The following is a 26952-nucleotide window of genomic DNA, read 5'->3' as shown; positions in this document are numbered from 1 at the left end:
TAGATAGATAGATAGATAGATAGATAGATAGATAGATAGATAGATAGCAGATGACGGATATAAAGATACATGATAGATGAAGAGACAGACAGACGGACAGAATGTGGCTTTTTTTTCTTTAAAGGAGGAATAATAACTAAGGACTGGGAGATGGCTCAGGGGGTAAAGTGCTGGTCAAGCAATCCTGATGATCTGAGTTCAGACCCCCAGGACCCAGAAAAGTACTGGGCACAGAGGGCAGTGTGTGTGGGCTCAGCATTCCAACAGTAAGGATGAGAAGTGGAGACAGGACTCCCCAGGAAAAGTCATAGACCAGAAAATCCTGGAACTCTCAGAGCAGTGATAAACACATGCAAACCCTGGCTTCAACAAGGTAAGATAGATAGATAGATAGATAGACAGACAGACAGACAATCAACCCGCAAGGTTGTCTTCTGATCAATCTATATGTGTATGGCATGTGCATGCCAACCACATATGCACACATGCACCCTAAGCACACACATACATACACAACACATATACACACACTACGTTATTATTATATTATTATTATTATTATTAAAGAGGAATCCAAAGAGAGTCTCATGCATGCCCCTCTGAAGTTCACACAGAACAACATGTCAAAACAAGGGAACTACCTCTGGTGACAGAAACTTTCTGAAATGGGCCACTTATTCTAGAGTTCTGAAGCAGGGTTCTTACCCCAGGACACTGGCAGCCACGCATGCGCCCCGATGACAAGGCCAGCACAGGTGCTCGCACAGGTGCTCGCACAGCTCCGGAGACTCCCACTGCCACCTCAGCTCCCACTCTACCAGATGCCGCTGCTAAGCTCCTGCCCTACACTTTGAGGGGGCACTCTTGGGCCCATGAGGGAGCACTCCTGGGCACTCCGATTCCACTCACTGGTTGCTCAAATACTGTAAAATAGCAGTGCCTATGATCTGGGCGTGGACCCCAGAGCTGGAAGCGGCATCTTCAATGGTGTGCACATACATATTCTCTGCAGCGTTCTTCACGAGAGCCTGGACACCAAAGTAACACTGTACGACTGCCACAGACAGGAGAGAAAAACTCATGTCCACCCAGTGAGTAAGACCGTAAAGAGGAAGGCCACCGGGGCTACAGGTCAGTGGGAGACACTGCCTCACATGCAGAAAGAAGCAGTTTCAAGGCTGGAGAGATGGCTCACCCAGAGGTCCTGAGTTCAATTCCCAGCGACCATATGGTGGCTCACAACCATCTATAATGAGATCTGGTGTCCTCTTCTGGCATGCAGGTGTACATGCAGGCAGAACACTCATACATAAAATAAAAATAAACAAATCTTTCCTCCTACTCCTCTTTCTCTTACTCTCTGTCTTTTTCTCTCTGTCATGGGCGCCCTCCTCTTTCTGCCCTACCCTACAATAAATCTCCTTTATACTCCCTCCAAAAAAGGAAGGAAGGAAGGAAGGGAGGGAGGACAGAGGGAGGGAGGGAGGGAGGGAGGGAGGGAGGGAGGGAGGGAGGGAGGGAAGGAGAGAGGGAGGAAAGGAGAGAGGAAGGGAGGGAAAGAAGGAAAGGGGAGAGGAGAGGAAGGTAGGGCAGGTGAGGGGAGGGCAGGCAAGGGCAGGGGAGAATGTTTTTAAGGGTAACTGCTGCCAGGTTGCACTGATGGACCGGACCGCTTGGCTGGAACATTGCTGAGTCTGCAGGAAGCCCTGGGCTCTGCTCTCCAGCCCTGCACTGAGCCAAGTATGGGTGACATTCAACAGTAATCCTTTGAAAGGCAGGAGGATCAGAAGTTCAAGGTCATTCTCAGCTATGCAGCTAGTTTGAAGCCAGCCTGAACAACATAAAAAGTTGTCTCCAAAATGGAGAAAGGGTGCTGGAGATACGGCTCTCCAAAGAATGCTTGCTGTTCTATCAGAGGATCCAGCGTCAATTCCCATCACCTCCATCAGGCGGCTCACAGCCACTGGCGAGGCCAACTCCCAGACTCTGCAGGCACACGCACTCACACAGACACATAACCACACACCGCCCCACACATACACTTAGATAAAAACAAAACCTTAAGCGAGAAGAAACCCTTTCACCTGCTGTAACACAAGTCAACCTCTTTTTGAGCACGTGATGCTCAATGAAACACACCAATGAAATGACAAACACCACAGAACCCTGCTCCTATCAGATAGACTCAGATCCAGAAATCATGAAGACAGAAAAACGAAGGTTACCGGGGACTAAGGGGCAGTGTTCAGTAAGTGAGCAAGATGAAGAGTTTTGGCATGAGGGCTGCAGGACAAGGTGAATCTCCTTGACTCACACACCTTCTCACAGACCGCCATGATCATGCATACACACAAAGTGCAAAGCTGATTCCAAAATCTACACAAAAATACAAAATCCTTAAAACAGGCTTGACGGGGCCGGAGAGGTGGCTCAGTGGATAAGAGCGCTGTCTGCTCCCCCAGAGGTCCTGAGTTCAATTCCCGGCAACCACATGGTGGCTCACAACCATCTATACTGGAATCCAATGTCCTCTTCAGATAGAACACTGATACATAAAATAAATAAATAAAAAGTCTTAAAAAAAAAAAAAAACAGGCTTGACAATTATTAGTAGTATTAGTATTTATTAGTATTAGTATCGGTGGGTGGCCATGCCTGCTTCTGTCTATTACTGGGAGAGCAGTACATACGTCATGGCCTGAGGGTGGAGGTTCAACGACCTTATGGAGTCAGTTCTCTCCTTCTGCCTTCACATATGTTCCAGGGATCAAACTCAGATGGACAGGCTTGTGTGGCAAACACCTATACCCACTGAGAATACACTGAGCCCTCAACAGTCCCCTTGACTGAAGAATGCCAAACTTAGTCAATCGTGTCTGTGAAGACATTTTTGAAAGGATCAGCGAAGGGGAGACCCACCTGAATGTGGGCAGCACTCCCTCATTGGCTGTGGCCTAAGCACAGGGGAAGCGGAAAACCAGCTAATTGTCTCGTGCATTCATTCATTTTCTTCTCTCCTCTCCCCCACTTCCTGGGCACAGATGTAAGTGGTTCTGCTCAGCCAAGCTTGGCCCAGCCTAATGGTGACAACAAGAAGGTAATTTTTACCAGAAAGGAAAATTGCAAGCAGACCCATTCCTGGGAGCAGAGCTCTCCAAGCTCAGTGGCAGAGCGCTCCCTGACACGCTAGGCCTATGACCTTCACCCACTGTCAGGAAATGGGAACGGGCAGCATGGCTCTCAACACAGCACAGAGCCTTAGTGAAAATCAGCATAGAAAACCCAAATCCAAGGCACGCTGTAGACAGAAAGAAGGCACACGTGCCACAAATACGGACTCACATCAGGCTGGTGGCAGCTTGCTGATGACAAGTCCGTACTGTGGGATGGGACAGGAGACCAGGAGGGGCTGTACCTGGCACCCCTGCCCCTCCATAGGGATCAGCTCTCTGCACAGGGAAACAAGAAACAGAACAGACACTGACGGCAGGGAGAGAATAGAAACAAAATGAAGCTCAGCCTTCTGGGAAAATGGGTCCCTGAGGAATGAAATTTTTTTTTTTAAATCTTTTCCAAAGAGGGCGGGGAGAAACACGACCTTCCTCCGTGGCCTCCTCCGCGCTCCTACAGCAACGTCATGCCCCAAGGAAACGCGAGAAAGGCTGTCATTAATAAATTTCCTTCAACTTTCTTTTCAATGGTGCTGAAAAGTGTATGCAAATCCGCCCGTAATTAGGTTTAAAAATTCCATTTCATGGGATAATCAGACTTCAAAAAACTCAATTTTAGTTTTAATCAGATTTTAACAAGGATATTAAGTCCATTTCGGTTAGAAAAGGAAAAAAACTGTGAATTTAACACAAAATGCATTCAAGCTTAGCCCTGGGAGATAATTAAATAAAATTAATTTGGCAAGGGTTGTCAGTAAATGGGAAAGGCCGTAAACAAGGGTTCATGTTGCTGATGGAAACAAGAGCAGGTCTTACTGTACGGGCAGAAGCGGGCTCACGGCCCACTGAGGAGGTGTGCCAGTACCACGCCCAGGGTGGGGAGACGGGTAGTCTCAACCCCAACCCCAGCCTCGGGGCTAAAGGAGCCCAAGGGTGGGGGGCTATGGTGGGAAGAATAAAGCTCACATCACCCCCTAGAAAGCCGGAGCACTTTGAGCAGGCCTCACTATGCACCCAGACCTGCAGGTCCTCCTGCAGCCCCTGGCACCTGCTACCCAGTCTACAAGGATGAGTTCCAAACAGCCAGTTCCAGCCCTGCCAGAGAACTGCTCCCTTGAGGGCTTTCCGGTCTGACAGGCCGGTCTTCCTGTTCTCTGGCCCTCAGCTTATGCTATGGCACTGGACTCTGTATCAAGATTCTAAGCAGGACAGGTACTGCCTGTAGCTTGGGGACATCACCCTACCCTGTACTAGGCTCACACCCGCTACAACCACTGTCAAACAAGGACACAACATGCTGGTAGATTCTCTCAGGCCAGGAGAAGAGAAAATGTCCCAGGATACCAGGGGAGAAAGCTACCCAGGAGTAAGACACTAAGACAGAAGAGACAGGCTCTGCTGCTCACAAACCAAATGACATGAGTTTTAAAAACAAAGTTACTCTGTTTATTTAAGCCACGGGAGACGGAACCCAGGGCCTCACACGTGCTGGTAAGCACTCAACCACTGATGCATACCCCAGCCCCTGAATGGCAGATTCTAGGCAGATGCTCTACCACTGAGCTATACTCTCAGTCTAAAAGTAAAGTTTTATTGCACGTGACATAGCTAGGTCCAGTCAGTCATGCTGCCCATGGTGGCTGTTTGTTTTTTGTTTTTAAGACTATAACAATGACCTATAGCCCACAATGCCTTCAAAACCAAACCACCATGCTTCATGATTTGCAGATAACTGAGAAGCAACACCTACTGGCATGCCTCTGCAGTTCAGCCAAGCTACAACAGAACAATAAAAACTGTCCAAACTGAAGGCAAGACCAGTAACAGCGCCCAATGACTCCCTCCTCAGAGCCAACCTTCTCTAAGTCAATAAAAAAAAAAAAAAAAAGCTATAATTTGAAGAAAACAAAAATCAACGTGCTACAACTTGTCTGGCCTAAAAGGCAGCTGATACCTGCATCCTGTAATTGCAATCCCAATAAACAGCAAGATACTCCTGAGAGTGAAGAACAATAAACTGTAACACAGAAGAGGGGAGAGGCGGGGAGCAAGCAGGAAGCCAGAGAACTGCGCGTCTGAATGTCTTCCACGAAGCAATTGCTATCAGCTCAAGAGCAGACGAGCAGCGGTGCGCTGGGGAATGAACTGAGTGGAGCCGCCCCTCCTCACGGTGGGAGGACTGTTTGATTCCACAGGACTGGAGAGGAGTTTGCATGTAATAAAGAATTAATTGCTAATCTTCTACCTCGGCCGCCTCCACAGCGGAGATGGTATTGTGTTGCTGCCTCCAAAGTTAAATGTTTCCTCTCCCAAGTGATGGCTGCCTATGTTCTCCCTGGCAGCCTCCACCTGGCAGTCTCTGCACCAGAAGCAATTCCAGATCCAGCTGGGCGGCAGGGCAAAGGTGGTGGACTGAGCAAGCTTCCAAGAGGCCAAGGTGCTACAGAGCAGCAGGTGTGGAAGAGATGCCTCCAGATGGGACTTCCTGCCACCTCTGCATTGTTCTATGCTCCAAAATGGTGGCCCCTGGCAGAAGGGAAATATGACAGCCCACAGAGATGTAGGGCCAGCTGCCTGGCACCAGGTGGCTGGCCAGATGGATGCAGGTTCCCAAGGGCAGAGCCCACCATGCTTTAAGGTCAGCCACGAAGCCCAGCAAGATACAGGCTAACTTTAGGCCCCTCCGAGAGCCTCTGGTTCCGTGCTGCCAGGCAGAGGCCACACAGAGCCACAGACAGGTGGGAAGAGCAGAGCCACTACCAAGGAGCAGACTAGACTTCGGCTATGATGCCCTGGCAGGGCTCCAGGCAGCAAGGAACCTCAGGGCCGTCTTCAGACAAGTGGCCTGTGGGCTCTGTGGAAAGGCGCCTGTTTCCAGAGTGGAACCTGCCCTGGCCTCTATTCCCACAAACAGCATCAAACCAGCACAGACACAGCAGGTCTGTCCCCAACCCAGGAGTGTGCCCTAGAACATGTGCCAGCGTACAGTCCACAAGCACGGGTCACCTGGCTGCACCAGACTCCGACCCCTAAGGACAAGCTACACAGAAAACACTCCAAGGTTCCACATCCCAGTGTGCATAGGCCACAGGAAGCCAGGACCCACCCTGAGGGCAGGTCACAGGACACCAAGTCACTCCATGGTGCCCCTCCCAGGCCAAGCACCCTTGGGCCTGTGGAACAAAGCCTGGCGGGTATGTCTGATCGCAACTCCACTTGGCATGAGATTCCTCACTCACAGAGCTGGGGGTGAGCCCAGCCACAGCTCTATCCAAACTGAGATCCCTCACTTAAGCAAAGAGCTCCATCAAAACGGTGCCCCTGACAGGGATGTATCTCACTTGGTAGAATGCTTGCCTGGGATGCACGAAGCTGGCGTCGCATACACTGGGCACTCATAGTGGCAGACACCTATAATCTCAGCATTGGGGAAGCAGAGGCAGAAAAATCAGGGGCTCAAAGTCATCCCCAGCTACAAAGCAAGTTCAAGACTAGCCTGAGCTACATGACACTCTAGCTCAAAACCAAAACCAGGGCCAGAGAGATGGCTCGGGGTGTAAATCGGCCTCCAACCTGAGTCAGTGCCTGGAGCCCGCACGTGGAACTCCCACGGTGGAAATAACCAACATCCACAAGCTACCTTCTGACCTCCACAGTGCATCACGACACGTGTGCAATACAGAAGCGTGTACTAAATGAATAAATGCAACTGAAATGGCTTGTTTTAATACACGAACGGAAAAAGCAAAACAAAAACCGACTGAGGGACTTCACTGGCTCCAAACAGAAAAACACAGTGATCAAAAAGAGCACGCCACATTTTCAGGTGCGTTCCCGGGCGTGTACCAGCAGGGTTTTTCTAACCCTCGTGTTTAAACGAAGAAGCGCCATGTGTAACGCTTGTCATGTACTCCACCGGCACCTTTCAACAAGTGCTGCCAACCATGATCTCTGCAAACGCCATACTTCAGCCAAAGCCAGACTCCCAGGACATCATGACAGCTGTCACCTTGTCCCATGTCAAGCTGTGTGTGTTCTGTAGAAATGGAAGGATGCCTGCAGCTTAGAACCTGGCACTCGGTGTCCCATGACACTGCTTTATGCTTCATTTCAAATCCCCCAAAGGCAGGCAGCAGCCTGCTGGAGCCCAGGGACACAGGCCAGGGTCAAGCAGGAGACACGCAAGCAGCAGGAGGTAAGGTCTTACTCTTGAGAGCTGCCTAGGAGCCTATCCTCCCCACGCTGACCAGGCTCTCAGATGGAAGAGCACACACCAATGCGAGCTGGGCGGCAGACCCATGCCCTCAGGCCCTGTCTTTGGCGGGCAGCCTGGCCTGGAGGAACACTGAGGAGTTGAATCATGGCCCCAAAGCCGATACTCACATGGAAGGCCCAAGCTCAAATGCCTCACTAAGATGGCGGCAGCAGAGCGGAGTGGTTGGGTCTGTCTGGGGCAAGGCACAGAGGAAGACCTGAGCTCAACAGGCCCACACGTAAGGCAGCTCCGCTTTTAGGGGCGGTCAGGGCCCTTCCTTCAGATAAGAGCTGAAGTATGACAAAGGCAGGTTGGAGAAGGAGGGCACCGCCTTTTAAAGGAGAATTCCGCTCTGCTGCCCTGAATGCAAACCTGCTCTCTTTGCTGCAGCTCCACACAAGGACATCTGCTTGAAGGGCTGGCAATACCAGCTCTCCATGACAGTCCCAGGGGGACGATGGCCCACCACCCCAGGCCTAGGCGCCCCTGGAAAGACGAGAGCTCCACTCGGCAGGTAAGAGGCCAGCTTCAGGAAAAGGGACACAGGGGCTCGAGAAGATTAATGACCCGTGTTCTGTGGCATGCAGCAGCTAGGCAATCCCAAAAGCTGAGGCAGACAGCCCAGCACAGGGAGGTCCTTCTGAGCAGGGAGGACAACCTGAGAAAGATCTGCAGTTTAGACCTCAGTGACAGTGCTGTAAGGAAGGTCAAGGCCACCAACAGGTGCATGATCCTATGGGTCACCATCTCACACCTCATGATGGTCACATGGGAAGCCCAGGCCCTTAAACTTCCTAATTGTTCTCCAGAGTCTGCATGATACAGGCCCATGAGCCATGGTGGCTTCTAGAAAATCCCCAGCGGAGAGCAGGCGAGCGCAGACTGCCTCAGAAGAGGTCTCCAGCCCCTACCCTAGGCTGTGCTCAGGACTCCCTTCAAATTCCTCCATCAGAGCCACCCTGCCCCCAGGGTCGCAGGACTCTCTCTGCTTGAAGGCAGAAGGACTTGGAACCCTGAGATCCCTGATTTCTAATGAAGAAACAGTAGGTGCCGGGATCCCAGAGAAGCACCTGCTGAAACAAAAGTCAACCATGGCTCCGTCAGTCAAGTGCTTGCGACGCAAGACAAAGGACAAAAGTTCAAGCCCCAGCATCCATGTAAAAGGTGGGTACATAGCCAGGCATGGCGGTTCACACCTTTAATCCTAGCACCTGGAAGGCAAAGGCAGGAGGAACTCTGTGAGTGTGAAGTCAGCCTGGCCTATGTAGTGAGTTTTAGGATTGTCTAAAGAGGGGAGAGAGAGAAAGAGAAAGAGAGAGAGAGAGAGTAGGGGTATAGGGACACAACGTAGGCCCATATCTCGGTGCTGGGGAAAAAGGGGAAAGGAGGACCCCTGGAGTTCACTGGCCAGTTTCTTAAAAAACAAGGTAGGCACATACTTGAGTCATACAATACAGAAAAATCAAGCTGGTACCAAACCTGAAAGCTTCATTCCTACTGGCTAGCTTTCATAGTGCTGGAAGATGCTGTGCAAGCTACTGGAGAGCAAAGTAATCATAGTCTTATTCAGCTGGAGAGCCTTCCATCTATAACAACCAGCCTGGCAAGACATGCCCACAGATGCGACAGTGGCACAACGTTACGGGGGTAACAAACCACTGTCTAACTGGATTTAAGGCCCATCACACAAAATGGAACTAAGCCGAGTCCCGTTACCTAGGTCAAGAGGCCATGACTGGGTACGTCACAGACCGCAGAGGAGAATCTACTGTGTCACTCTGCTAAGGACCCGGCATCAAACTGCCCATAAGTACTCATCTTTACATCCACTGAGTAGTAGTAGCGTATCTCTCAGCCTTCATCAGAGAAGCTTCTCAGTGTGGGAGACAACGTTAACACAGACACGCACAACTGACTGGTGGACAAAAAACAGGAGACCGTGAAGTACTCGGCCTTAAATGGGAACCTATATCACAAGCCATCCCACAAGGTTCAGGGATCGTAAAGAGCGGCAGAAGGTTCCCAGGAGCCTGAGGCAGCAGCTGACTGCTGTGAAGCAGCGCTCTCCAGACATGGCGGGGCCACTGCTTCATAAACGCAGTGATTCCCACTGCATGCACAAGACTTACACAAGAGCACGCCAGCAAAAACCCAACATGCATGGAGGAGGGGCTGGGGAAGTAAGTCAGCTTTCTCTAGGAACGTGAAAGCCGCCCAAGCTCTGGTAGACAGTTCTACACACTGGCAGCAGGAAGTAGACTCAGGAGGTTTAAAAGAGAACACATGAAATATGGAGGGGACAGTAGGGAAGAGTTGGAGGAAAATGGGGTGTTTGATCAGAACACATACGCATAGATGAAATTCTCTAGCAATTAAAAAAGAAAAGATGGGGGCTGGAGAGATGGCTAAGCAGTTAAGAGCACTGACTAGCTGCTCTTCCAGAGGACCTGGGTTCAATTCCCAGTACCCACATGGCAGCTCACAACTGTCTGTAACTCCAAGATCTGACACCCTCACACAGACATATGTGCAGACTAAACACCAATGCTCATAAAATAAAAAGAAACTATTTTTTAAAAAGGAAAGAAAGGAAGGTGGAGGCAGATCGAGGAAGACACCTGACATCACACTCTGGCCTCCGCGTACGTGTGTACACACATGCACATACAGAAAATGGGGGAGGGAAAGGAACAAAAACCAACTGTGACACCAGGGCTGCCGCCATAACCACCTCCTGTCACATCATCCCTGGCGACGCACCACATCCCCAGTGCTCTAAAGGCTTTGGGTGCTGTCAAACAGCTTCAAAGGAGGCCCTGGACATGAGTCCTAGCTACACAACCTGGAAGCAAGTCCCCCAAAGCACTGTGAGAACCACGGGCAGAACTGTGTGGAGCACGTGGGGCCAGGAGCTCCCCGCTGAACTTCAGCTGCCTGCGTGCACACGTGTCAGCTCCAGAAGGCATTTGTTCTCCAGGCTCTACAGCCCACTGCCTCAGCCCTGCTCTGGTGCGCGACAGGCAAGGGCTGACGCCAGCCAGCACAGAACATCTGCCTCCCATCCTTTCCCCATGGGATGGACTAGGAGACCATCCGCCCCAAGCAGATGGCCATCGGTACCCCAAGAAGACCCTCCCTCGACTTTACAAGGGGCAAAGAAACAGAGGGGCGGGGCTGCCTCCCCGACCCCACAGGTCAGGATGGCACTGCGGCCCTGCAGCCCCTGCTTCCCCCTGGAAAGCACAAATGGGCACTCCCAGGGCCTTGTCAGAGCTGCTAAGCAAGCCAGGGGCAATCGCCATGCAGCACAAGTGTGCCCCTTCACACACTCCCAGTGTGCACTGAAAGCCTGCTGCCCTGAAGACCAGCTCCTCACACACTCCCAGTGTGTGCTGAAAGCCTGCTGCCCTGAAGACCAGCTCCTACCTTAGGTCCCGAATCAGCAGACTGACAGCCTTCTCTAAGGCAGGAAGCAGAAGGGGACTCTTTCAGGAATGAGCCAACATCTAATGCCGCTGAGAGCACTGGTAGATTTAAAAGAGAAGCAAGCACATAAGGCCGCGGAGTCCCTCCCTCTCTGGGACGCAGACCCCACACAGGCAGCTTATGAGCAATAAACCAAGAAAAGGCCACATCACAGGTATCCAAAGGCCAAACGTTTCTCCACTCTCCCTCCTCCACATCCAGGCCTCAGAGAGAAGCAAGCCATGACGGCCATCCTTCAAGACACCTGACAGCTCGCTTACCTGCCAAGCACGGGGGAGCTCTAGGCATCCATCAACAAGACACCCAGGTCATTACAAACCTGGAGCAGAGAAAGCAGGTTAGCAGAAGTGTGTGGCCGAGTTGGCCAATTTGCTCCCGCCTTGGTAGGAGTCTACACACTCCCTCTCCCACAGTCCCCCTAATTGGCCTGGCACATCAGGGAAGCTAGTCCCAGAATGTGTCATCTCGTTGGCCTGGAGATGCTTCAGCAAAGTCTAGGTCAGCACTTGCTCACTTCCAACTCTGACTCCAGGTCAGCACTTCGAAGTGGGAAACTGCCCGCCCTCCTGCTGCCACACCACTCCTCAGTGCGTTCGGACCACACACAGACACACGCTGACAGGTATAATGACCACCCAGCAGAGTCTGAAGCAAGGCCAGGCCCGGGCACAAAAGTGACAGAGTCGGGTGCCAAGTAGCAGAGGCATTCAGCCACTAGCAAATTATTCCCTACACAAGATACAGGCCTGACTACAGAGGGGTCCAACGCTCTCTCTGAGCCTGCTTAATAAGGCTCTCCCTTCCATCTGAATTGCTAAGTATAGTGTTTAAAAAGCCAAGCCAGTGAAGCCGCCTGCTCCCCACACTGCTGTGACTCACTGTGGGTCTCTGCTTGAACCTTCGAAAGCACACTCACCCAATTAAGGCAGGGGCTCCCGTGCCCTGACAAAAATGTGTAGAAATATGGCTTTTCAAAGTGCAATTTGGCATCAGCTATCAATTCTAAACACACACTTTCTTTTGAACTAAGAAAAAAATGCCTTTGGAAATTTATCCAACCGATGCTAATGCTGTTTATTGTGGGGAAAACAAAGTAACTGTCCCTCAGCTTGGAGAAACTGGTCTGTCCGTACCATGCAGAACTGGGCAGTGATTCAAATACTGTATCTGGCGCAGGTACGCTGCCAAAGATTACCTGACAGGACACTGGACATGGCTCGGTTGGTAGAGGGCCTACTGCCTTAGCTAGGTGCTGCTGCGATAAATACCAAGCTGGGGAGGAAAGGGCTTATTTCCAGCTACAGCTTGTAGTCCATCATCCAGGGAAGGCAGGGAAGAAATGCAAGGCGTGAGCTTGAGGTAAGAACTGAATGAGGCAGAGGCCACGGAGGAGCGCTGCTGACTGGACTGCTCCTCATGGCTTGCTCAGCCTGCCTTCTAGGACCACTTGCCCAGGGTGCCCCAAGGAAGCTGGGCCATCCCACATGAATCATTAATCAATAAAAGGCATCACAAGCTTGCCCACAGGCCAATCGAGGGCCATTTTCTCAACTGAGGTTTCCTCTTCCCAGATGACTGTGGTTTGTGTCAAGTTGACATAAAACTAACCAGCACACCTAGTGTGCACCAGTCCTAGGCTCCCAGCACGGTAGAAAATGAACCTAGTGTTGAATGCCTAAAATCCTAGCACTTGGGAAGTGCTGTAAGATCAAGAGTTCAAGATCAGCTACACAGTGAGCTGGAGGCCAGCCTGGGCTACATAAGTCTCAAACAAACAAACCAACCAAAAATAGGCAGACATAATAAAGGCTTGTCTGCACTCTCTGAGCACCTCTAGCCCAAGCGGTTTCTGGGAGCCTTGCCTTGGCACCAGTCTGCTGGGCCTTGGTGACAACCTAGGATTGAGAACAAGCACCAGAGTGGGCCAATTGTTTGGGCCTGAGGCCTCAACCTGTGAGATCCAACCCGAACTCTTGACAGTGTCTGGGCTGGATTGTAGGACGCCCAGCTGGTATCTACCGGAGAACTGCTTGCTATGCAGAAAAAAAACCACACATCTGGTGTCAGGGTGCGGGGCCAAGCAGGCAACTGGGAGCAAAGAGGGAAGGGTCTATTTTCTCTTCCCCGTCTTTTGCCACGTCCTGCCATTATTAGGTCATCCATAATTACTGACAGCTGCGTCTTATGTTTGCAAAGCACAGATCTTGGACATGCTGTGTTAAATTTATCCCTAAGTGCTGCGCTACTTTGATGCTACTTTACACACTGTGTCCTTCCCACAGGTCGCCACGGTACTCAGAAACACAGTCTATCCTTGTCCACTGTCACTAGTTCTAGGACCCTGTTGACCTGGCTAACAGGCCCAAACAGTGTTTACTGATACTTAGAATTCCTAAGTGATTGCGCTGTCTCAGGCAGTTTCTCCTACCCAGGCCTCGCAGCCTGGCTTCTGCCCCGGGGGAGGGGGGGGTTTCACATCCATATGCATGTGCACAGAGGCTGTCAACGTGTCCTGTACTCTCACTTTCTGCTTCATTCTCTTGAGATGGGTTCTCTCAGGCTAAGAGCCAACAAGCCCCAGCAATCCCGTCGCTGCGGCTCCCAGGGCTGGGGTTACAGGCACATGCCACCACGCCAGCTTCTTAAGTGGATGCTGGCGATCAAACTCAGGTCCAGCAAGCTCACCCAAGGAAACGTCCACTCGCTCCAGGATGGCCCGTCACTCAGGAAAGGACATTCAAGAGGAAGGTAAGAACACATGCCCTCATTCCAGTGAGGGGCAGCAGCAGAGGCTGCTGCTGTCTCCAGTCACTCACTCTCCATACTCTCCATCCTTCCCCACAGTCTGCCTGAGAGGCCACGGCCGAGATGTCAGCACTATCCGCACCCGTCAGGACAACGCTGTGCCAAGCCCCGCTGATTGTGTGAAGTCCAGGAGGACTAAGAGGACTACCACTCCCCGCCACACAGAGGCCCTGCCAGTCCCAGGCCACAGCATTGCGTGTACACACCGCCCATCTCTTTCCTGCCCAATGGTCTCATGTCACAAAGCCTGCCTGCCCCAGCCCCACGAGACCCCGTGTACTGTACACATCGAAGGAAGAGCAAGCCAGCTGTCCTGCCCCACGTAGCTCTGTACATGAACACACCACGACAGCCCCCGTGACCCATGGCACTAGATGCTTCAGAGAGAGACAAAGCCCATTCACCCCACCCTATGTGACCCTGATGCCCTGGACACTCATAAGAACAAACCTGTCTAGTCCGGCTCATGTGACCACATACAGTGGACTCAACAGAGACAGACGCATGTGCCACAGCCCACATGACTGCATGCTCACGACACATGATGGACACATGGCCCAATGCATGCACAGAACACACCACAGTATCTACAGTGCAATATCTGACTCCTGGTTGGCAGTGGCTCACCACGCTGCCACCTGCTTTAACACTCCTCCTAATATCTCTAGGCTCCTGGAACATAAGTATCACCATGCTGCAGGTTACACTGTGCGGAACTCACACAGGCCAAAACACTGCAGGTGACGGTTAATCGGCAAGGTCAGTTTGACTGGACTAAATATTACCTAGGAGACACCCATCTGAGCACAACTGTGTTCCCATGGAGTTTGAAGACAACCTGAATGTAGGGGGCACTGTTCAGTGAACTGGGGTGAACGCAGAGAAAGCGAGCTGAGCCCCGCCCCCATGCCTCTCTCTGCTTCCTGACTGTAGGCACAATGTAACCAGTGGCCTCACGCTCCTGCCGCCATGCCTTCCCACCGCCATGCCTTCCCACCGTGATAACCTTGATACAGTTCGCAGGCAAAATGGGAGCCCGAACGAACCCATCTTCAAGTTGCTCCAGCAGGTACTTTGTTGTCATGACTACACTAGGGCTAAGCACCTCGGGGTGACCAGAGCAACACCCTCCCAGGATCCGCACCAGACCCCAGCAGCACTCAGACCCCAGGGGACAGAAAACTCTTAGTGATGGTGGTCCCAGATGGGCACACAGAGCATGGGCCACAGCAACAACCTGCCTGCCCGTGAGCGGGACCGATGAACGCAGACCCTCACACCTTGCATAACAAGATCCCTGACATGAGTGAGAAGCCCCTGTGGGAGAGCAGGAGGCCCAGGACAGGCTGCCCGGGGTGCTCACAGGCCTCCACAGGGAAGCTGATCACCAAGCGGGCACTGCCACCTAGCGGCAGCTGCACCTCAGAACCCCGGGCCACAGGTCAGACGCGCAGCAAAACACTCCAGGCATGTGGGCAGGAGTGCCTGCTTCAGAAAGCCTGGTCAGGGCTCCAGCTAAAGACAGTGGGTCCTTGAACCGGCACACAGTCATGTATGTGTGTGTGCTTGTGCTTACACGCTTGCGCGTGGGTGTAAGCTTGGGCATCCTGCACACATGTAGGAATATGTGAGCAGGCAAATGTGCAAGTTCTCGTGAGGAACCACAGCCCCAGCGCTGAACCCCGACTTTTCGCCCCTGTCCTGTATCAGGCCTAATCTCATCAATCAGTCACTCTCTCAGCCTTGCACAGAAAAGTTCTAACAGCTACCCAAAACCTGCCCACAAAGAAAGAGGAAGGAACACCTGGGGACTGAAGAAATGGCTCAGCTGTTAAGAACATTCACTGTTTTTCTTTCTTTCTTCTTTTAAGAAGACTCGGGTTCAATGTCTAGCCCCAAAGACAGGACACGACCACCTGTAAGCGCTTCTAGCCTCCACAGGCAGCCATCCACCACGATGCACACAAACTGAGTGGACAGATGAAGAAATGTTTTTAGCGGAAAACCCTCATGATACCAGAGAACCAAGCGCGTCAACTTTCCCCATGCTCCAATGTTTTAGTTTTTAGCTTCTCTTTCTCCCATCGCATGTGTGAGATGCGCGCGTCAGTGCTCACGCTATGGTGGTCAGAGGAGAGCTTTGCCCTGTGCCCACATTCCAGAGAGGTGCCTTAGATTGGTCTGGCTTACACAGTAAGCACTTCACCCACTGAGCCATCTCAGCCCCATCGCTTTCTGAGGACCATTTGCTAGGAAAGGAACCTAGGGCTTCAAACAGGGAAGGTGAGCAGGTGACACTAGTGCCCAAGGTGCCAGGCAGCCTCAGCAGCCCAGGGAAGTGCACGCTTGACAGTGATCAGAGGACCAAGGGGGCTGTGGACAGAGCCCAGTGCCCTCTGCTTTCCAGAACAGCTGTTCTGCAAGCATGAGATTGCACGCTGGATTGGCAAAAGCAAGTGAGCTTCCTGGAGGCAGCCTACTCGTTTCTGCATGGCTGACAAATGGGTGTATCCCTAAGGTTGGCAAGACCCAAGGGATTTTGCCTCAAGACGGCTTATTGTTGCTGTCCTGCCTTCTGATGCTTGTCTCATATGCCTGGCACAACGCAGCCGCGCACAAATAGATCCTCACTGCCTATTGAGTAATATCATTCCTCCATGGGTGCTGCTCCCTGTTGGGCAGATTCTCTACAGATGATTTTATAACTCCTGATAGTGACTCCTGGATTGACTCAAGTAATTTTAAAGCCTCCTGAAGAAGAGTAAAAACTGTTAGGAGCTCTGTGAACCTCCATGTGACTCACACCAAGAAGAAAAACAGGACTGAAACAAATTAATAATCAAGGAAACACATTCATTTTAGGTTCAGTCCAAGGATACTATGATAAGAAAGACTATATGAATACGGAAACAAAGAGTAAATGGTTATCTATACAAGACAAGACAGACACCTGTTTCTCAGAAAAACCCTGACATAAAAACTATTCTTTGAGCACATAATTTACATAAGAAATAAGAAAAAGATAAAACTTCTCCTTTGAACTCATGATGAGCATACAGATAAAACCAGTACTTTAAAATTATAAGGAGCAAAAGTATCTAGATATAGCTCTAATGAAAGAACTTACAAGTAATAGTAACTCCCTTTCTGTATAATGATTGTGTCTATTATTCAAAGAGGTAATTTTTCTTACATAGAAAACCTTTGTCTTAGAGGGTATAAAACCCAGGACAGTAAGAAAAGTGTTGTTGGTTGGCTGGAGATTTCCTCCATTCAGCATCCACCAATTATATCTGCCTATCTGATTGTCTATGTCTTTATGTATATTCATGAATGATCTGTGGGAACTCCCTAGAAGTGTTAATGGATGGTCTTCTCTTCTCACTGCAAGCAGCAGGCCCAAAGAACAAGACTACCAGCCTGAAAGGTTAGGAGTTAAAGTGCAGCACCCAGAGCCATCAGCCTGACAGTTAGGAGTTAAGAAAGTTCAGAGAGTCTAACAAACCAGCGGCCCCAAGGCCCCAAATGGCCAGGAAGAATTAAAGTGCAGAGAGAAATGCTAGAAGCCACAGCACCTAGGCCTCATAGGCCTAGAGCAAAAGCCTTGGGACCTCTTTCTCGCCGGTGCTGCTGTCCCGCCTCAGCCACCGGGACCCTGGGGAGGTAAGAGCTCGCTGTTGACACTGCTCACCAGGTGAGATGCTCTTAAGGACAGGACCCTGCTGGACGTCACAGGCTCAAGTGGCAAGAGCCCCGCGCCCCTCCTCAGTTAAGAGAAGATGGATCCAAGGCAGTGCAGCTCCTGAGAAGGGTCCCCCACCTTCCTCCATGAGAACACGGGGCACCCTAAGACCTACGCCTTCCTCTCGCTTGGCACAGGCAGCCGACAGCACCCGAGGAGACGCTGTCCTCACACCCGCTGAGCTCTTTCCAGGGTGCTCAACTGGGGAAACAGGCTATGGGGCTCCCTGAGAATCTAGACCCTGCAACATGGCCACTCTGACCCGGGCCACTCCAGCCAGGGCAATGGCTCCACAGGCCTGACTGGCGCTAAGTGCCATGTGGCAGGCACCGGACACGCAGGCACACCATCATGCCAGTGTTCCAACAGGGCTGGTCCAACTGGGCATGAGCGGCCTCTGATCTCTGTCACAAGAAAGAAGTCACGGAGGTGTCTTGTTTGGGCAGAGCAGCCCCAGGAGTAGGAGGGACGCTTGCCAGCAGCTAACAAGCCTGGAGGACAGGAGGAAGCACGTAGTACTGGGCCTGCTGGGCCAGCCTCTGAAAGAAGGGTTCTGCAGATGGGCTGCAGGGGAAATACAGAAGTGCTGTCAAGTGACAGAACGGAAGGCAGTGCTGCCATCGGAAGGTGATGACTCCAGAGCCAGCAGGGGACAATGTGATTACAAGACAGCTGAGCACAGGCAGGCTCCATCTGGCCTCATTTCTCAGAGTAGAGAGAAAGGCAGCCAGCAAGCCGGAAGTATGAAAAACAAAGGGCTGCTTAAATCCCACAGACTACGCCCATGCTCCAACGGTGACAGTACCCCAACTTCCCTGAGACCTGAAACGGACAGAGCCACCATGAAGAGTGACATCCAGGCCAAGACTCAGGGGCTCACAGCTGTTGATGGCAGCTGACAAGCAGCACAAAACTGAGCCACAAATGGGTCAGATCTTTAGAATGGCACCCCAAACAGAGTAGTGTACAGATGGGAGGTGTTTTGTGTCTCTCCACCCGTACCTAACACAGGCCAGTCACATGGGATACTCTGAGGGCCCCAGCGCAATATGAATCTTCCAGTATGATTGGGTTTTAACTCAGTTCTTCCCCAAAGTTTATCATCACTTAGAAAAAATGATTCCCCCAAGCAGTTCCTTCCTTATACACAGGGTCCTGCGAGCACATAGGCCCACGGGTCTGCCCTGGGGATGTGTAGATTCTCTACAGTCTTTACAATGAGTCTCAACCTCCCTCCCATGCTAAGCACTAAGCCTAGACAAGCACTCCTCCCCACAGCACACAAAGGAAGGCACCTGCCTGTCTGCTGAGGACTCTGAGCTGGGAGGCAGAGGACAGCACTGGAAGCTAGTGGCCAGGGGTGGAGAAGGCAGCAGCATACCCACCTGAGATTTAAGCCCATGGTCTGGTCCAGTTTCTCCCAGCTCTGCAGCTTTGCAAGCAGCTTCTAGAAAGACAATTACAGCCATCAACGTCTCTTCTCCAGCAACTGTCATGTGAAAGCAAACAGTGACAAAGGTACTGCCCACCCCCCTCGCTTCCTTTCTGGGATCAGAGGCAGTTAGGTGACTCTAGCAGATGAAGGTAGATGATTTGCCTAGGCCTTGCTCCTTCCTGCCCCACGGTGCAAGTCTAGGCAAAGTCCTAGCATTGTAAGAGCGCTACAGGCCTGCAGGAGTCGTGTGCAAACCGGGTCCTTGCCCCCAAGGACTGATCTCTCTCTGCCTTCCAGGAGCTTCACTCAGAATGTTAAGCCCTAGGCAGATGAACTCCACTACAGAGCCAAGTTTCTCCCAATTCTCTGGTAGGCCAGAACAAAGAATAACTTAGATGGGCCTACCTAGCCACAGCGGGGAGACAGGGCCAACGACGCCTGTGTGCCTGTTCCACACCAGCTTAGACCCCACAAAACAGTCTCTCTCCCTATCCCTTGGAGCTGAAATGGCCATGAGCTGCAGATCAGCCACATCTGTGGGGCCCGTCACAACAGCTGTTATCAGGGTTCACTCAAAACTCCGGGCCACAGCCATAGTCCATGGCTTTAATCCCAGCATTCTGGAGACAAAGGCAAACAGATCTCTGAGTCTCCGAGTGTTCAAGGCCATCCTGGTTCACACAGCAAGTTCCAGGCCAGCCAGGAATATAGAGTGAGACACTAACTCAAAATAAAATGTGCCCAGGACTGGCCATATACCAAGATGGCAAGATGGTGAAGGAGCTCACTACCATACCTGGTCACTTGATTTTGATCCCCAGAATGCACACTGGTAGGAGAAAACATACTCTCACAAGTTGCCCTGGAAGCCTACACACACACACATTCACTCTTTTTACATGCATGCATACGCACACACACACACCATGGCACATGCACTCATTCACTCTTTTCACATACATGCATACGCACGCACATTCGCTTTCTCACATACATACGTATACACACACAAGCACACCCACACATATATACGCAATGTGTCATATGCACTCACTCGCTCTTTCTCGCATACATACATACACAAAAGCATACACACATACGTTGTGGCATTTGCACTCACTCCTTCTCGTACACACACACACACACACAAACATAAACAAATAAAAAGCATGGGGTGGGGGGCGGCTCGAGCTCAGCTACTTTCCTGCAGCCAGGGTTTCGGGACACTGTTCCACGCCAGGCCCTGGCTGCTGTGTACAGGACGGATGGGGCATGGACTGACCCAGGGTCAAAGCAAGAACACTTCCATGCAAGACCTCAAGCCCAGCAGTGTGGACCTACACCCTGACCTCAACAACTGTCAATAACAAAGCAAACTGCAGACGTTACATGGAGGTTAAAAAGTGACACTGGTAAATGTCATGTGTTGTCTGTATTTGTTGAAAGTGGGCTTAAGGACCAAGGTGGCCTTCCTTGTCTCAGCCTCCAACCAGTTTATTTCAAGTTCTGGGACAGGCTGGACCCCTGGTCCTGCAATAGGGAGCAAAGAGAACTACAAGCTGCTATGACAGTTAAAAAAAAAAACAAAAAAAAAAACAAAAAACAAAAAACCTTGGCACCTGGCCTTTTAACCCCAGCACTCAGGAAGGAGAGGCAGGCAGCTCTCTGAGTTCCAGGCTGGCCTGGTTTACCGAGCAGGACATCCAGGGCAGCCAGGGCTACACGGAGAAACTCTGTCTTGAATAAAAAACACTTGGCCCTTGAGAACAGCTACAAAAGGAACCATCCAAAAAAGGTTATTCATTATTGCTTATTCATGATATAAAAGTGCCTGTGGTGGGAAGCCGGAAGCCTCACTCACGGAGAGGACATTCTGCCCAAAACTGTCCACTGGGAACCCCAGCAGGACTTCCAAGTCATCTCTGTGGGATGCTACAGCACCCAATTAGGTGCTTTGTACTGTCTGCAGCTTCTTTCTATCTGCTACTTGCTGCGTTTTTCTTTTACTTTTGCTTGCTCTATACTTAATAAACCTACTCATTCAAGACCAAAAGAATGGCTCTCTGGACAGAATGCCAGAGCAAAGGACAAAAAGAGTTCCAGGCCTTTTTGCCTGCAAAAGCAAGCCTCCGAGAGAGACCTGTCTGGGGCAGGACAAATGGACAGCCGCTGCAGCGCTGGCTACCCACAGAGAACTCAGTAGTGCCAACAGACCCTCAGCCACCTCGGGCTTCTAGAAGTCAGAGATGGAGCTGGGAGATGGCTCAGCCAAGCAAACAACTTACCACAGAAGCATGAAACCCGAGTTCACTCTCCAGCCTCACTTAACAAAAACTGGACACAGGAACACACACCTAAAATCCAATGCTGAGAGAGAACAGACAGAGAGCCCTGGAGCCCATGGGGCACCTAGTCGAAGCTGAATTAGCTAGCACCAGGCTCAGTGAAAGACTGTCTCACAACCAAAAGGAGAGGGCAGAGGGCTCTGAGGCTTTCAAACTATGTAGGGAAATCATCACTGCTATTGGTTGCCCACCAGAATTACATGCTGAAACATGGTTCGTAAAGACAGCACACACTGTGGAGGACAGAGAAATCGAACTAGACCTGAGCTAGAAGCTTCCTCCTTACTAGCAGGCTATTCCCAGGGTGCTGAAGTTGCATGCAGGCCTAGGGAAGAATTGTCATCAACAGTTTGCCCAGCTTTAGCGTCCGTGTGCACAGTAACGAGCAGCCAAGCAAAATGAGCCTGCACGTGCAGTGATGGCAAGTGCGTCACTGGGGCAACCAACTGCCCTCTGGTTGACGCTTGCTCCAGAACAGGGAACCCCATCTGGTTCTGTAAAAACCAGTCAAAAGCTCATGGGTGGGGTGTCACAGACCCTAGCACAAAAACAACTATTGCTCTGTGTAATGCATCTCTCAAGGTGCCTTCTAGATAGCTATAGTTATGCCCACAGAATATACGCTGTCAGCTTTAATCCGAGAACCTTTTGTGAGCGATGGTCAGCAGTGACTGCAGTCTCGTAACTGATTGCACGACCCACTAAATCACCTCGGCAGCCCTAAGCTGACCAGCTACTACATATGACTGAGATACCCAGGGTGCTCCGAACGGATGGAAGACAGCCCTGGAGACATGAGTCAGCCACTGCTCACCTCCTTCTCCAGCTCCAGGTCAACCAGAGCTTCCTGCATCTTCTCCTGGCGGCCCAGCTTCCTTTGCAGACTTTCCAGCTCCTCTGTGAGCAGCCCGTTGGTCTCCTTCATCTCCCTACAGGGCCAGAACAGTCACGCCAACAGCCACACATGTTGAGGACGAGCCCAAGGGACCTCAAGCCCAGGCAGCCAACTCCCAAGCAGGGGCAGCGGGCTGAGCACCAGCCCTCACCTCAGATGAGCATTCTCCTCGCGCAGCCTCTTTAGCTCATGCTCCATCCTAGGCAGCCGCAGAAGCTCAGACTTCATGCTCTTCACCACAGCCGCGTCCTGCTCCTGCAGGCACAGCTTCTGCTCCAGGTCCTGTGAGAGGCAAAGAGGAGCAAAGAGAGTGAGCAGCCTGGAGGCACAGCAAACATAGGCTGTGTACAACAGAGAGGCTGGCCTGAAGGACACACAGGCCTCCAGCTCCAGAATGATGTGGAGAAGGCAGAGGGCAGACACTGAGATCATGATGGTCAGTTTAAGAGATGAGCACACAGAAAACAGATGTGCTAGGAGCTAGGGACTGAACCCAGTCAGCCTCTTGCATCAAGAAGCATGAAGCCCTAAATCCCCTCAACACACATGTGCGCGCACACGCGCGCGCACACACACACACACACACACTTTATTTTAAAAGACAGGTGTGTCTTTATTCCCAGCACTTGGGTAGTAGAGGCAGACTATCTCTGTGAGTTCAAGGACAGCCTGGACTACACAGTGAGTTCCAAGACAGCCAGAACTATAAAGAAAAGACCTGCCTCAATAAAGAAATGAATGGATGGATAAACAAATAAATAAATATTTAAGTATTTAAATTAAAGAAAGGCTAGAACAGTGGTGCACATTTTTAATCCTAGGCAGAGGGAGGCCAATGGACAGTCTCAGTCCAATGAGACGCCCTGTCCAGAAAAAAATAAAAAAAAGTGGACAACATCCCAAGGAACAACACTGTCCTCCAGCAGCCATGTCAGACTCACAACTCTCTGTAACCCCAGGCCCAGGGCCTATGCCATCGCTGGCCTCTAGGTGACACCTTCATGCACGTACACATGCTCACAGACATAGATACATATACACCGAACTTTTAATAAGAAGAATCTCTCTCTCTCTCTCATTCTCTCATCAATGCCATGGAAGCCACAGAGGGCTTCCGGTGTTCCCAGGACCTCACTGGCCTCTGTGGCCCAGGCTATTTAGGAAGCCTTCTGGACTAATACACTGTGTGCTCAGATGCAGTCTGGTCAGCATCTAGAGCAGTCCTGCAGCACCCAAGAGAGCGCACACAGCACTGTCCTTCCTGCCTGCTCCCGGGCACACGCCATCCCGCCCTCTGGCCACCTGCAGTCAGCTTCAGCAGTAAGAGCAGTGGAACTGCAACGGTGTGTCTGCTCCCACTGTGTGACAGTCCCTGCACTGGATCTGTCACCCTGGGCCTCAACAAGGTGACACTGGCATCTAGAGCCAAGTCACAGAACACCAGGACCAAATCAACTGATCAGCGAAACTTCATGGAACCCAGCTCCTTCCAGGTAGAGCTAAGCAGTGGGAGCAGAGTGACAGACAGGACCAAATGGTCAACCCCGGTGCCCAAAGAAATAACAAGAGGTAAGCTAAGAGCTAGAGAGGGAAGGACAAGAACCAGAAAGAAGATGACTAAGAAGGCAGGGGCTGAGGCCTAGAGAAATGGCTCAGCAATTAAGAGCACTTGCTGCACTTCCAGAGGACTCAAATCCAGTTCCCAGCACCCAGTCAGGCAACTCACAACTGCCCTTAACTCCAACTCCAGGCCTCCGTGGCCTCTGCAGACACCCACAGCCAAACGTACACATAAATAAAAAAAAAAATCTTTAAGCAAATAAATAAAAAAAAAAAAAAGAAAAAGAAAAAGAATGAGGTAAACCAGTAGCCAGAAGCACAAGGAGCAAAGTCCACAGCCTTGTAACTCTCTCTCTTTCTGTCACAGACACACACACACAGCAGCGAGACAACTGACCAGGCCTCCTTCCTAGAACTGCTATCACCCTAAAGGCAACAGGAAGCCATGGCTCAAGGCATCACTTGTCCAGTGACACCCACTGGAGTAAAGGAGCTTGAACTTATATCCGACAGCTCTGACTTGGTGACCTAGCTCAGCCATGCTTTGGCCATGCAAATGTGAACAGGATTTCCACCTTTTTAAACCTGCTCCTTATAGTCCAAGCTGCTCTCAAACAAGCCATACACCCATCTCAGCCTCCCACAGGCTGGGATCACAGGTGTATCCCACGCCCACTTCTCAAAGCCTACACTGCACAGTCCTCTGTGTTAGCTTTTCCCCTCGGGGTTCTAGTGGGTTCATTGGGCTGCAGTTTCCCTGGGCACTCAAGAGGCCTCCCTAGCGGCCAGCACACAGGGCCTGGCAGCCACAGGCTCATCAGCCTGCATCCTCACATCCTCACTGAGCACACCTCCATTCGGGAGGGCCTGTGAGTGACAAGAGGGCTGACCCTACCCATTTAGTGCAGGAAGCTGCACCAGCTGACAGGAAGCATCTACCTTAATCTTCTGGTCTTGGTCAGCTCTCTCTTCTTGACTGGCCTGCAGCTCCTGGATCTTCTGATTTGCCTCCTGCCATTTCCTGTGAGAGAAAGGTATAGTCTATGCAAGGGCAGTCCATAATGCCCCTCAGCCTTAGCTCCCAGGATAGAGACACACATAGACATACACACACACCACCCTTACAGGGAGACCCCAAGTCCTGGAACAGCCTCTGCACGTTCCTCAAGCAATGCCTGCCTAGGGTACGGGCCAGAGCTTGAGGGCAATGTCCAAAACCTCCTGACCCACTAGCCAGCACTTATCTGTGTCCTCTGTGACCGAATGGCTCGTCCAGGTACAGCAGCCCATGCCCTCAAAACCTAGCTTAGCTTGGCCTTCCTCTGGAAGCCAGCTCCAAGAAGGTACAGCACCCAGGAAGGAGAGAACTATTGTCAGCCCCTTACTCAGGTGCTCGCTCCCCAAGTCTCACTTGTACCCCCAGTGCGGTCTAGGGATAGGGTTGTAACCCCTGTGCAGTCTGCGGACAGTGCTGTCTCAGGGACTGGCACAGCCGGCCATGCTCTCACCGTTGCTGCAGGTCCAGCTGCTCCTTCAGCTCCTGCTTCTCAGACTCCAGGCGCTTCACCTGGACCTTCTGGTCCATCGCACTCAACTGCAGCTCGGAGACACGCCCCTTCAAGGAATTAATGGTCTGGAAGTGAAGAAAACTGGCTGCTCATGGGGTCCTGTCTACATGCAGACTAAGTACCCAAGCATGGCTTTCACACAGAGACCAAGGAGAAAGGAAGGGCAGGGCGCTGCCCACACGCTCCCCAGGGCAGAGCAGAACCGCTCTCCTGGGAGCATGGGTGGGAAGACCACACTCTCTCAAAAGAGCATCCTGGCTCAAGGCCGGCCTTGTGCTCCTCACCATTGACACCGATGCGGGTCATAGCCTCTAGGGATGCTGGTCCTAGACACGTCTGACCATGTGAAATTCATTAACCTCCATACAGGGCACCACACCCAGCTCGTGGACAGTGTCCACCTCAGCTTTCTCCAGACCTCCATCACACTCTCAGCCTCCCTAACGCCTCCATGCCAACATTCCAACAAAATGTAACCCAAGACGAAAGACAGCAAAGGCCTGGCCAAGATGCAGTCTGGCATCAGAACTTCGTTTCAGATCTTGGCTGGTGGTACAGGGCCTGGAATGCCAGCTACTTGTTAAAAGTTTAAGCCCCATAAGAGCTACTGAGTACATTCAAAGCCAATGTGGGCAGCTTAATGAGAACCTATCTCAAAAGTTTAAAAAAAAAAAAAAGGTAAAGCACAGTAGCACAGGGCTGGAGAGATGGCTCAGCAGTTAAAAGCACTGTCTGCTCTTCCAAAGGTCCTAAGTTCAGTTCCCAGCACCCACATGGTGGCTCATAACTATCTATAATGAGATCTAGTGTCCTCTTCTTGTGTAGTATAAGCATATTAGCAGGCAGAACACTGTATACATAATAAATAAATCTTTTTTTTAAAATTTAAAAAATAAAACCACAATGGCACACATCTTTAATCCTAGCACTTAGGCAAAGACAGGCAAACTCTATGAGTCCAAAGCCAGCCAGTGCTATACAGTAAGACCATGTCTTAAAAAAAAATTAAAGTTGGGAGTAGAGATACAGCCCAGTGATTAATAACACATACTACTCTTCCAGAGGCCAGAGTTCAGTTCCCAGCACCTACACCAGGTGACAACTACCTATTACACCAGCTCAGGGGATCCAACGCCTCTGGTCTCCAGGGGTGCCCACACTCACATGCACATACTCACATGCAGAACACACACACACTCACCCAATACACACATAAATAATTTTTTAAATACCTAAATGTAGCAGTTTTAGGTGACCTGACGTCTCAGAGTAGATAAGGCCAGCAACTTTAAGTAACTAAAAATATTTTTTTAAATAACAAAAAAAAGAAAGTCAGGTTCAGCGATGCATGTCTGTAATCTCAGCACTTGGGAGGCAGAAGCAGATGGATATTTGAGAGTTCAAGGCCAGCCTGGTCTGCAAGTGAGTCCAGGACAGCCAGGGCTAAACAAAGAAATTTGTCTTGAAAAAAAACAAAAACAAATACATACATACATATATATATATATATATATATCTTCAAAGAGAGAGACCAAGAGAGGATAGAGGATGTAGTAAAATGGTAGAATAACTAACTACAATCTCCTATTGGCCAGTATAGGGGAATTGGCTCAGTGGTAGAGCTCCTGCCTAGAATCCCCCAGTGAGGGGCTGGGGTGTGGCTCAGTGGTAGAGCCCCTGCCTAGAATCCC

The 26952-nt window shown here is 51.0% G+C and overlaps 1 protein-coding gene across 3 annotated transcripts in view; it reads right to left on the bottom strand.

The window, feature by feature from the left end:
- Mad1l1 (mitotic arrest deficient 1 like 1) overlaps positions 1-26952 on the bottom strand; it is a 299318-nt gene that overhangs the window by 255192 nt on the left and 17174 nt on the right. For all 3 annotated transcript variants that reach the window (XM_055598665.1, XM_055598664.1, XM_055598666.1), the window contains 5 exons: positions 25202-25326; positions 24633-24714; positions 22285-22415; positions 22053-22167; positions 18844-18905 (listed from right to left, as the gene is read on the bottom strand). In XM_055598665.1, the coding sequence (XP_055454640.1) occupies positions 18844-18905; positions 22053-22167; positions 22285-22415; positions 24633-24714; positions 25202-25326 (515 nt within the window). The remainder of the gene's footprint in view (positions 1-18843; positions 18906-22052; positions 22168-22284; positions 22416-24632; positions 24715-25201; positions 25327-26952) is intronic.

This window comes from Psammomys obesus, unplaced genomic scaffold (assembly GCF_907164565.1).
Source record: "Psammomys obesus unplaced genomic scaffold, mPsaObe1.curated_primary_1811, whole genome shotgun sequence".
NCBI classification, from domain to species: domain Eukaryota; kingdom Metazoa; phylum Chordata; class Mammalia; order Rodentia; family Muridae; genus Psammomys; species Psammomys obesus.
The sequence above is the reverse complement of the archived record's forward strand: the minus strand, read 5'-3'. Positions and strand labels throughout refer to the sequence as shown.